The sequence below is a fragment of the Chanos chanos genome, chromosome 10 (genome assembly GCF_902362185.1).
Source record: "Chanos chanos chromosome 10, fChaCha1.1, whole genome shotgun sequence".
In the NCBI taxonomy this organism is placed as follows: Eukaryota; Metazoa; Chordata; class Actinopteri; order Gonorynchiformes; family Chanidae; genus Chanos; species Chanos chanos.
Window position 1 is genome coordinate 32,077,315 of NC_044504.1, and position 12,748 is coordinate 32,090,062.

The 12,748-nt window shown below is 39.4% G+C and overlaps 2 protein-coding genes across 3 annotated transcripts; both read left to right on the plus strand.

Moving 5' to 3' along the window:
- The first annotated feature begins 1,275 nt into the window (after positions 1 to 1,275).
- On the plus strand, positions 1,276 to 9,055 carry slain1a (SLAIN motif family, member 1a). Of its 2 annotated transcripts, XM_030787212.1 has the most exons (9): positions 1,276 to 1,727; positions 3,274 to 3,410; positions 5,452 to 5,580; positions 6,151 to 6,261; positions 6,519 to 6,665; positions 6,924 to 7,256; positions 8,112 to 8,279; positions 8,449 to 8,725; positions 8,980 to 9,055. In XM_030787212.1, exons 1-9 carry the CDS (start codon positions 1,276 to 1,278, stop codon positions 9,053 to 9,055), a joined length of 1,830 nt encoding a protein of 609 aa, XP_030643072.1. The 2 variants fall into 2 exon arrangements, with proteins under 2 accessions (XP_030643072.1, XP_030643073.1); XM_030787213.1 differs by lacking the exons at positions 1,276 to 1,727; positions 3,274 to 3,410; positions 5,452 to 5,580; positions 6,151 to 6,261; positions 6,924 to 7,256 and having other exon boundaries at positions 6,605 to 6,665.
- Positions 9,056 to 10,983: 1,928 nt separating this feature from the next.
- LOC115823522 (p53-induced death domain-containing protein 1) lies at positions 10,984 to 12,145 on the plus strand. The gene is made up of 3 exons (XM_030787580.1): positions 10,984 to 11,004; positions 11,109 to 11,272; positions 11,911 to 12,145. The coding sequence occupies exons 1-3, from the start codon at positions 10,984 to 10,986 to the stop codon at positions 12,143 to 12,145; spliced, it is 420 nt and encodes a 139-aa protein (XP_030643440.1).
- Positions 12,146 to 12,748: the final 603 nt, after the last annotated feature.

Genomic DNA, 12,748 nt, shown 5'->3' on the forward strand with positions numbered 1-12,748 from the left:
TCTTTGCTGTAGGAAAATGAGTGAAAAGGATCCATGCTCATACTGTCACAAACCCATGCAGACAGACACCAAGATCATCCTTGATGAGCTGAACATATATTGTCATGCAACTTGTTTCAAGGTAATGTTCGCTGTATTAAATAACCCCTCCTCTTTTATCTTAAAAGAATCTTCCTGATCTGATATGAATGAGTCACCTTAACTTAAGAGTAATAATTTAAATATTGATTTTTTTTTAACATTATCCACCAGTTAAAGCTGTCACATATAGCACACTTGAGAAACTGTTGTCTCTTCATTTGCTATCCAGTGTGAGGAGTGCAACAGACCACTAGGACACCTCAAGGCCGGGGACAGCATGTGGATCTACCGCGAAAAGGTGCATTGCGAGAACTGCTTTGAGACTACAAGGGGTAAGACACAAACATTTAAAAAATTTCATTCTCAAATGTATCAAATGTTCAGCACTACACCTACATTCACACTGTTTGAAAAAAAAAAATCATAACTAATATGTTTGTTTCACAGAAAAGTGGCGTCGCTGAGGCTGACACACGTCCAGATCCATGAGGACGTCCTTGTTCTGTAGCAAGTAATTGTCCCTGATCTGGCAGTGGAAGGATATGCGATTATGCTTTTATTTGTGCTCTACATATTAAAAGTGCTTTTCTGTAAATGCCATCGGTAATACGTTTAAGAGCTATTCATACCTATATGAACATGAGTTAGAGAGGGATTTTGGGGTGATGGAACTTCCTACAAAGCTCTAGGATTTCCATTTGATTACAACTACATGTTAGTATCTGTTTCTCTTGTGGTAGAGGTACTCTTTTAATCATTTCTGCAAGTCTGCAATAATTCACCATCGTTTGAAAAAGAATATTCTTTGGTACAAGCTATAGATTGCAAAATGGATGTGTCCTCTAATGCTATTCTTCACTGAATAAATATTTCATAAAAGATTGCCTCTTTGTCTTGTTTGTAAGCTGTTTCAAACTACCCTCATGTTGTAACCTACAAAACGTGAACAATTTTACCCAGTGTGTTCATGTGAGAGCTGTAAGACTGTTGTGTTTTGAAATGACGGGGGAGGAGACAGTGGGCTGGCATCCCCCCCTATGTTTAAAGCAGCAGCATCCCAATGAAGCATGTGCACACAGCCAAAGCAAGCGAATCTCCAGTCGGGCTGAAATCAGTATTAGCAAGGACTCAGCGGGCGTTCAGAATATAAAGCATCGCGGGCGTTGCATTTTTTTATAATCCTGTTTATATCCAATGGAAGCCGCAGTGTTGAATCTCCAAATGATGGCGGACGTCAATGGCAACAATAAGGTTCTAAATGCGGAGCTGGAGGTTAAAAAGCTTCAGGAACTCGTCCGAAAACTGGAGATGCAAAACGAACAACTGAGAACAAGAGCAAATGCTGCTAACAATTGCACCTCCAGTTCCCACGTATTTCAGTCATCGGCCTGTTTACTCGGTAGCCCAGCTGGTGCAGACGCCAGTCCGTTTTTTAAAGGGAATTACTGCACATCATCTCCAATATCGACTGCCTCATACACACCAGCTTTTGGACCGTATGCATCCGAAGAACACTTTGCTTACTTTCATCCGCAATCAGTGAAAGATGCTGAGGTCCAAGACACAGAACCAACAGTACTGGATGAGGTTGAAATTCTAGACCTTGAGACTATACTTCCAATCGATGGCGAGTCTGAGGATAGCTGGTACTGAAACCATGTTCCATTTTACCGACCTGATTTCAAATAGTTTAATTTGCATTCACCCAAAACACACAATGTTTTGTGTTCGTTTATTTGTTTAGAGCAAGCATTGTTAGATACGCACGTTTATATTTCCCGGGCAGTCGTAGGCTATGGGCATAACTGACTGATACAAAGAATTTGTATCAGTCAGTTGAAGATGTGGTGTCCAGAAGATGAAGATAATAATTTATAACTAAACAAGTTATTATTTGGTGAGATGGTGTGAAATGTAAATATGAAATTGATGTTTCGGTTGCTACAGTGGTTATCTTAAAAGAGAGTAATATTTCTCCAACAAAATAATATTTTTTAAAAAACAAATGGATACTATTGAAGTCAGTCTGTTCATAATTTAAATTTAAAGCAATTTAAAAAAAATTCACATAAATATTTTTATAATCTCTCTAATGTTTTATGGCCTGTTTGCCTCGGGCTAAGATGAACTGGAGCAAGAAGTGTTGATTGGTGAAACAGTTTCCCCAATGCATCCTACGACGTGGAAAATTTAATGTAGTTCCCTTTGGGCATGGTGTCATCTGCCATCTCAAGTCTTTCTTTCTTTCTTTCTTTCTTTCTTTCTTTCTTTCTTCCTTTCTTTCTTTGTGTGTGTGTGTGCGCGCAGTTATAAGATTCTGAAAATCCTCTTTGCATGCAACTGCCTCTCTTGCTGATGGAAAATGTATCTATTCATCTGTATGCTTTTTAATGGGGAAATATGCCCTACATATGTGTGTATGTCAGTCTAAATACAGGTGGGGAAACTGCATTGTTTATATGCATTAAGTTCTGACAGCTGGTATTCTGGCCACAGTAAATAGAGAAGCAGTTTAGAATAACAACAACAATGTGAAATTTTAGTATTTCATTCACTAGCTTTGGCTGGCACTTTTTTGGGTACCGTCTCTCCTGCTTTTACAGTGTTAAAGTTTGGAACACGCTGTGGATGAATTCCATCCGTTGTGCTCAATTTCTTAGCATGACAAGTGGATATAATGCCTCATTTTGTAAAAAAAAACTGTTGTAAAGAAAATGTATTGCATTACCAGATTTGAGATTTTGAGATTTGAAATATTATCCATGCAGGCATTTGCTAGCATTTTATTGAATATGTGCCTCACTGAACAGGAGATCTGTGAATTCTACTGATTCTTTACTTGCTTTTCCTGTGATATATATATATATATATATATATATATAAAGTGCTGCTCTAATGTCCTCATCAAGATCTGAAGTGCCTCTCAGCATTTAGTCAATTCAGATAATGAATAAAGTGTTTATTTCAGTAATGTTGTTACGCCACCTAAACATAAAAATATAAATAGGCAAAGTTTTATCCATCATACTGAAGATGACAGCTGCCTTTGATTTTTGGCAAATACGACATCTCCCAAAAAATAAAATCACTGTATGAAAAGCTGATTCCTCATGTTCAAAATGGTTCTGTTTGCTGATTCATTGTGGTTTCTCTACAGTTTTATGATTCTCTGTTTCTTTTTTCTTTCGCCAGGTTATATGTGTCCCCAAAAGCAAGGCTGTATACTCATTTCTTCCCAAGCCCTCTGCAGTGGTGCAGACAAGTGTTGGATAACCCCAGTCCCGAGGTGGAGGTAGCCAAACGTTCGTTATGTCACAGAATTGATCAAGGTACAGAATCACACCCACACCTTTCTCAACGTTTCTGACCCCGCATTGATCAGTCCCCTCAAACTGAACTTGAGGTAATTACGTGGTTGCAATGGCAGATTTAGTCAAATTCACGTTGGTATGCACTAGCTGCAACATCCTCACGTACCTCATATCATTCATTACACTGTCCGCGGGAATGTGGACGTTCCTCTGTCATGTCTATAAAAAAGTAATACCTTGAGTATGTTCTGTTCCTCATGCCGTGGTGCAGTTTTATTACCTTGTTTCTTTCACGGAAGTTTATGCGTTCTGAAAGGCTTATTATCGACATTGAAATATTAATTTCTACCCTAGGCCCATTATTTAGGCATGACTAAATGGAGCTAAATGATGTTTATTTTGAGTCCAAACTGACATATCGCATAGTAAATATTGATGTGCGAACATGCAAGTATGACTGAAGGAGTACGTTGTTTAACGTGTAAGTGTTTTGATCCTCATAAAACAATACATATTTCTTTGTCATGAATTACACAGTGATACAGCTGATCATTTTGTTGATTATCAGACTGCACATTTTCTTCAACGAAATTTCACAACTCCCATTACAATGCGAAATTGAACCGATTAGGTGAGAGATCGTTCATTAACTTGTATTACGCAGTCTTTCCTCTCAGACATTTCACACATTGAAAGGGCGAGAGCGCTGAAGAGGAATGTGCAAGGTAAACAACACTGACTGGAGCAGTGCAGAAATCATACAGTTTAGTGTTAGTCAGGATATAATTAAGTAATTTTGCTGAAGGGGGTATGCAATTACTCTGAAGAGATGTGAGCCATGTGGCAGAACTAACAAGTCAAATTGGGGGATTGCGGTGAAGTTGGTCCAGTTTTTAAGGCCAGGCATTTACAACTGAAGCAGTGCAGTCGCCAACGAGACGGAAAAGGATTGCTATGTTGCGTTTGTTTTAGGATGTTTTAGGAGAGCAGTGCAGAGTGCATTGTGTTTGTTGCATGATGCAGTTCAGTTGCACATTAAAAAAAAAAGTGAAATTTTGAGACAGCAACTCCTGTGATTGGAGGAGAAATAAGAAGATCAACGTTACATGTTTACATAACAGGATTTGCTCATCTGAATCTTTATAATTATTTACAAGGTTTACGTTAATCGTGTTCGGTCCTGCTTCCCTGCTGACCAAAGTAATCATGTTCACTGTGTAAATCTTATGCCAGCGCTGAGCTCTTCTCAGCCTTGAAATATTCAACACTGTGTTTTGCAGCAATGCTTGAGAGGATGGTAACTATAGAAACCAAGCCTATATTAACCCTTTTTGGTCTAGGAAGAACTCGTCAGATTTCATCAGGCAGTAAAGCGGGTTCATCCGCCCTGCTCCAAACTAGGATGCAGCTGAGCCTATCTGGGAGATTGGGAAATCATTTTCTATCACTTAGTCCCTTCGATGAATAATGCATGGGGTGCATGGGAAGTGTGTTGTGGAGCTCTGGGCACTCTTTGATTTGAAAGGCCAAATTCAGCAAGGTTGGCTCTCCTCTGCTGGGTCATGAATACAGCTTTGTTCAGCAAGCCTCAGAAAAGCATTTGTTTTTGTGGGCAGCTAGTGAATACTGTTTGTATGCTGGCCATTACAAGGCTAATTGTGCAAGGTACACAAAAACACAAGGCTCTGTTTGCCCACCAATAACTCTGGATTAACTCGTTTTTCACTCTGAGTGTTCAAATATTGTACCATTATGGTGCTATTGCCCGATCACAGAATCGCCTACAGGTTACAAAAACTACAGAGAATGAGAAAACATGTCGTTTTGCTACTGATCCTGTCTTTATCCTTCTGAAAACTCATAATTACAAACAATCAGTGAGGAGCTCAACACTACATGCCCTCCCAGAGCAAGTAGTAAAATTGTACTTTATCATTTGGCAATGATTAACCAAGAAATAAATGTTTCCTGTGAAGAATGAATGGGTGCCCATGTGTGTGTGTGATAATGTACCTACCGTGAGATTGTGCTATGTTACTTATTCTCTTGTTTTCTGTAGCCAAAAGGTGGAGGGGGGTCTTCTCTGGATCTGTGTTCCCTGTCACCTCTTACAGCCATGCAGATGGACTCTCTTCATTAGGCAGCTCCATTAAGCCCTATACTAAACCCTCACTAACAGACTCAACAGGTAACACCAACACCATCACTGCTAGCAAGGGGGGAGTGAGAGAGAGAGAGTGAGAGAGAGACGCTGCCATTAATATTCACACAAGCCTTTCTTTCACTCCCTTTTTTGTTCACTCATTGGCTTAATCCATTGCCTTAGAGAGGAAACTTAAGCATAGTCTCTGTACATTTCACTATAGAAAAATTCTGAGGAAAAGCAGCAAATATCTACACCCTACTTTCATTGATTTTTTTCTCATGTATCACATGTCCTTCAAAAAGAGTCAGCATTATTTTTAGAGCACAGGAAATATGAGACATTGATACAACAAAATAGTGTCTGGAAAAGATGAAATCAACAGCAATTGACATTTTTAAAATGTATAGTAGAGTATTTGAACATTAACATAACAATAATAATAACACTTTCATCATTTTAAGTTCAGTCTGAACCTCAGTGTGAAACGACGGATGTGTCTAACTGTTATCTAACAGAATTTATCTGACAGTGTTAAAGAGAAGACTGTAGAGGAGGAAGCTGTGATGGACTCAAGCTCTTCTGCTCTTATGTCTTATGTTTGTTTTTATCCAGCTCCATCTTCTCCACCCAGACATGTTCAGCCCCAGCAGACTCTCAGTGGGAGAGGCTGTTTCAGCCTAGCAGAGAGGGCTCCCACATTCCTCCATAACTCTGCTCCACCCAGTAAGCGTCAACACCGCCCAAAACTACATCTCCTACAATGCCATAACTAACCAGACTGACCTCTTAGCCTACGCTTCATCTCCACCCACAAAAATATATTAAGCACAACATGTATTTACACGCTTGTAAAAGTGGTTAGCAGAATTGCTTTAGTGGCGCACGCAAAGCTTTCAAGTTGACCTTGCACAGAAGAAATACTTAAAGCTTCTAGGGCGCTTTGTGCTGTAGCTGAAGCTCCTCTTTGTTCTTTGTTTTAGGTTACAGTAACAGACCTGCTCCCACCAGCCCCCAGTCCTCCATAGACGAGCTCAGTTTCTCAGAGCTGGAGGAAGACTCTATCTCCATGAGCTACAAGCTGCAGGACATGACTGATGTGGAAGTCATGGCCCGACTGCAGGAGGAGAGTACGTTGCCTCTGACACATGCTTATAAATCATGATGTGTGGTTGAGGAGATGTGTTGTGGATACATCCAGACGTGTGGAAAAACCGTAGAGAAATATGTAGCCAAAATAAGTAACACAAGCGTTTTAGGTTTGTGTGTTTTTTTAAGACTGCCATGAGCATTCAGATGTGGAAATTACACTGGGCTCTAAGGTTACGCCAGTAACATCAGCTGATGATGTGTCTATCTGTGTGTGTGTGTGTGTGTGTAACTCGTAGGTCTCAGACAAGAATATGCCACTACCTCAGCGACAGCCAGTCGCCGAAGCTCCAGTTTCTCCTTTCACTCAGGCATGCGGAGAGCTGCGTTCAGCGAGGCGAACCTGGAGGAGGAGGATGAGGAGGAGTACGACCAGCTCCTTCCTCCCCGACCACGCCTCTTCTGCCCTGGCTCCATGCAGCGCAGTCTGTCCCACTCACAGACCTTCTCCAGTATCAGAGACTGCCGTCGTAGCCCTTCCACCCCCCAACACCTCAACAGCCTCTCTTACCAGCAGCTGTGTAGCCCCAACACAGCCAAGTACACGCCAGAGACACACCGGCCAAGCACAGGTCAGCGCACCGAGAATGTGTCTGCATAAACAGATTAACAACAAAGTCTAGTGTATACATTTGGCTTTTTATCATGATCATAAAGATAATAAGTACTGAGGTAATAAGAGTGTCGGGGACCTGAAATCCTTTGTATTTAGTGTTATTTTGCCATTGTATGTCATTCAGCTAATACGAAAACAGAGGAACTTTGAATATTCTTTTGTCAAATGGTTGTATTTTGTCCCTCAGATATGTCCCATGGAGTTAAATATCTATAGCAGTGGACAGTTAAATTAAAGATGGCTGTAAAAATTGGTGTAATTTCTTCATGATTCGCTTCTTGAGTCATGAACATTTATATGTGATGTCACCACTTCTATATTGTACCTTATGATCAACAGCTAATGAAGGCTCTGTAATGAAAAGAAACACAAAGCAGATACTAAGAGTAAACCAATCCATTGTGCCATTTAGGGTCATTATGTTAGGTTGAATGGCAGTTCATGGCGTCTTGCTGCTCTGGGAACACATGTTAGCGTGTGTCTGGTAAAGTGGGAGGGAGAGAGTGGGGGAAGCATGTGGTGGAGCAGGTGATGGAGAGATTAGAGGGTCACAGGACTGACACTGAAGCCAGAGAAGGGCTTGCTGACCAGGGATTACTATTAAAGGGTCAAATAATGAAGGACGCTTACCATGATATGGTCGCTGAAGGAATGTATAGTTAACGCATAATGATAAATTGGCCTTTTCTTGTATTTTATACTGAACTCAAGCAAGTATCTTCCAATCTTATCTAGTTGTGAACTAGAGAAATGGAGCTTTTGGTTTTTTTTTTAATGTTTTTTTTTTTGTTTTGTTTTGTTTTTCATTTAGATAAACTGCGAAGGAGCATGCCCAACCTGATAAGAGCCCCCAGCATGTCCAGTGTTCCCAGTGTCCCCACTGGTGCTGGTCCAGTTAGTCACATAGGCTCCCCAACATCCCTACGCAATAGCCAGAGCTTCGACTCATCCAATGGACTCTCCAGGCTACAGTCTGCAAGTAAGCCGAAACTTAGATCTTTTCCAGTTACGCGCACAGTCCCATCGGTGAGGTCAAAGTGTCAATAAAATATGAATTTATTTAAAAAAACAGGGTTTTTCTGTGCATGTATCGTGTTTTTTATTTAATGGGTATTTTTGCGTCTATGGTTTTCTCCTCCCCTGGTCAGTTCCCTCTCCGGGTCAGCTACAGCAGCGTGTGCAGAGTGTGGGTAATTTTTCCATGGCTACGCGGCCACCTCTCAAAGCCACAGCCTACGTCAGCCCGACAGTCCAAGGTTCCACGACAGTACCGACATCTGTGAGCTTACACTCCATCACCAGCAGTAGTATCCCGCTCCCAAACAAACCCAGCTTTCCCACCAATCGCAGTTCTCTACCTCGCCCAGCCTCCTTCATCGGGACCGGCATCACCCCCCGAAGTAAAGTAGCTCAGCCAACTCGGAGGTAAATCCTTAGCTGATGGGATGTTACCAGGAGAATACTGTGTGTGTGTGTGTGTGTGTGTGTGTGTGTGTGTGTGTGTGTGTGTGTGCGTGCGTGTGTGTGTGTGTATGTGTGTGTGTGTGTTTAACTGCTTCTTTTTCAACTTCATGCTACAATATTTGAAGCTTTGAGATTGAGAATATTTGAGATTTAAAACAGCAAAGTATCGTGATTCAGACGTTATAACATGTCTCTCTGCTATTTACTTTCACCAGTTTACTGACACCCCCAAAGAGTGTGTCATCTCTGAGCACCTTAAGGGATGGAAGCTGGAAAGATGGATGCTATTGATGAACAAGAGACAGAATCAACAGTTTCTCAAGCCCAGCAGGCTGGGTTGGTATAGCTGTTGTATGTACGTGTTATTAATGTTGACTGAACATTTTCAAGAAGACGAGGGATGATATGATTTGCAATCTGATCTGTGAGTAGTGAATAGCTTATGAAACAGTGTTAGTTGCATTCTTGCAGTGCAATTGGTGGCCAATTCAAAGCATCAAAGTATTACACAGTGCACAACTAATTATATTATTTTCTCATTATTTTCTAACTTTTGAACGTCTTATCTGGACTGCAGCCTGGATTCAGACAACCTTTTCTGTTAAATGCCACTGCCCAAGCAAATCAACAAGAAAGGTCAATGTTAAATGAATGAGCTTTTCTGTCAAAAAGGCTGTGATTGGAATGCAAGGGCAGTGTGCTAAAACATTTCTTTGCACTTTCATAGTGGTATTACTGCATTAGCCTATAAGTATAAATTCATATCACTACATTAAAAAAGAACTATTTTGCAAGTATTTACATTACGTTTTTTGTGCCTATTGTTTAGTGTTTTGATTCTAATAAGTAATTTGCTGACTTCAAAATAGCACTTTCACTGATAACTTTCATTTGTACATTCCGTAGTAACATATCTGAAGCCAGCTGTTTAGAATCATGTCAGGTCTAGCTTGACTGAATGCTTTATTTCTGATATTGTTGGAGGTATTTCTTAAAATGAAAATCCAAGTGCTTTTGTAACAAGAAGGACTAAGTAACTGTAATGTAATATGGATATATGTTTGTGGTTTCATGAACTACTTATGTAACAAGACCAGCTGATAGGCTGTTTGCATATTGAACATGTGTATTCAGATAACTGATATCTACAGTCTCACACCCTCCAGTGCAGTTACTGGAAATGAACTCTTGTTGCATTAGTGAATAGAACAATTATACAAATACTTGCGACCAGATGTAGGGTGCAGTCTGTTTTTTATATACTGTATATGTTTACTTGATGCTCATGTTGCAGAGTATCGATATTTTGCACATCTAAGAGAGCCCTGTTTCTTTTTCTAAAGCACTTGTTTATGGAGAAAGAAATGTAAATAAATGTATTTTAAAATGGAAATAAAGGCTTTTGCACAGGCTGTCCATATTTATCATACTGCTACTTTTAATTAAGGAAAAAGCGTAAAAAGTATGTGTAAGAAAAACTGGATGTTACCATACACTGCCACCACCAGAAAAAAAGATTAAACATGATGTAAAATATGGGAGACTTCAGCAAATCCATGGGAGTTTATGGGTGTTAAGTAGTGGATCATTTACATACAGCACACTGAACTGGACTGTCACAAAGCTGATACTGAAACACCACATTTAAAAGCAAAATAACTAATTTAGGAGTATTCTTACAAACTTGGTGTTGCTCTTCGTTCTAAGCAAATATTGTGGTGTTTGTTTTCTCCCAAATGTTTGCGGGAAAGGATAAATTACTCCACTGAAGTGTTTCTATTCGCATGGAAGGAACTCAAGTGGCCTTATATTCATTAGATTCAACTGATTGGGCTGTACCTACACACTCTTAATTTTTAACAAGACAGTGCCTTGTGTTGTCAAGTGTGTATAGCAACCCTCAAACACCTGTATCAGTTCTCATTTGTATACACAGCGACTCAACTAAACTGGTGAGTTTAAAAAAAAACATTAAAAAAAAACAACAACATTTTTAACATTTAATTTTTGACATCAACATTTGATTAAAATCAAATTTGTCTTTATTTCAGTCCCACTGTACTTTACAGAAAAATGAGACGAAAGGACATACGAATAGAAATGCCGTATCCTTTAACTGATTCAACCTTTTCTTTTACCAGGCACCGTACAAATCATTTGGAATTTCCTAGTTAATAGCTAATTTTATGAGAATATCTGTAAGGTCCGTTGACTACAAAATGCCAAATAAAGCACAAGAGGTATGTATTGGAGCATTGTGAACAGAGGAACGATATGGTCATTTTGAGTTCACCAAACTCTATTTCTTGATAGTTCTGTGATTGATTCTGTGACTGTTTCTCAGGATGCAGTTATCAATCTGAAGTCTGTCCAGGACATCTCCAAGCAGCTAAGCTTTGAGTGGACAGTTCTTGCATACGAGCTTGGTTTCACCAGGGCTGAGGTCAGGCAGTTCCATGCCGTGTCAAGAGACAAGAGAGAGCAGGCAAAGACCATGTTAGAATCCTGGTATGTTACTAGTTCACAATTCACTTTTACTTTAGTTTACAATTTCATTTTTACTTTGATGCAGGACACATTTATTTGAAAAACTGATTTTTTAAATTCCTTTTTTTTTTTTATAATGTTACAGTGCATACATATCATTTCAATTCTGGTATCATAACAGTATAAGACAGAGGTGACATATCATTGTATTTCTTCGAACATATTAATGAGTAAATGTGTTATCTCAAGGAGCAGATGTTACTGAATTCATTTATTTCTGCGCCAAGACACACCTTGTGTAACAGCTTTTGCCATTTTGTGTTCTTGCGGTTAAATTAACTACTACCATCTGTTCCATAGCTGTCAGTGTGCTGGTGGCAAAGATCCAGGCACACAGAACTTTTACCACTCATACAATTAAGTAGCAGATTCATACACTACAAAAATCACACAAATATAGCTAAAACAAACATTTTGATGAGCGATTTTTTAAAAAATGTTTTGTACCGAGTCCTGATTAAAATATATGGAGTCCGCTGGAATTAAACCTGAGCTGTCTAGCACCTCATACTAGCCTGTACATGGTATTTCTTGAGAGACTTGTTTTTTTGTTGTTGTTATTGTTGTTTGTTTGTTTGTTTTCTATTTGTTCTGTGCAGGTACGAGCGGTCCTGGGACAAACCCAACAAGACAAAACTGTTGCAGGATGGTCTGGAACGTGCGGGCAGAAGGGACCTTGCAGAGAGACTGCGCTGTCTGCACTGGGGACATCAGAAACTCAGTCAGCGAGTGGAGTTGCCCTCTGCCTTCCCATTTCTCATTACTGTGCACAAAACCATAGAAAACAAGGATGCCTTGCGCAAGATCAATGAGCTTAACCGCAGTTTTACTTAGCAGGATGTGGGACAAAAATGAAAAAAAAAAAAAGGAAACACGAAAATGAAAGAATGAAGAAATATTGCCAATTATCACCTTCTTTATAACCATATCACTTTGCCATTTTTTTAAAAAATCTTTTCCCTCTCTTCTAAAAATAAAAAATAAAAGGCCAACACTATTAGGAAATGAGTTGCATAATTAGTCTCACTGCAGTGCACTGGATTACAGTTTGAGGAAGTCAAAATTACCAATAGCCATATTGTAGCCTAAATGTTATCGCACAGTGACATGAAATAATATATGTTTATGTTTGTTTGCTTGTTTGTTTGTTTTCATTAAAAATCAGTCAAATAAGACCTGGGGTGTTTTTTTTTAATCAAATCTTTCATGAAGCTGGGATAACTGGAACTGACTTTAATTTTTTTTGAGGCCAGACCAACAGAATGACTGCATTGTGGTTTTGTTTGACCCTAATCCTTCAGAAAATCTGTTAAACCTCTTCAAATTCAGTGTCCAACATATCTTCATCATTGTTCATTCAGTCACAGTTTAACCACAAGGTTTGTTACTGCAAAAATGGTCATAGGCTATTCAGAAAGTCTTACAATAAAAATACTA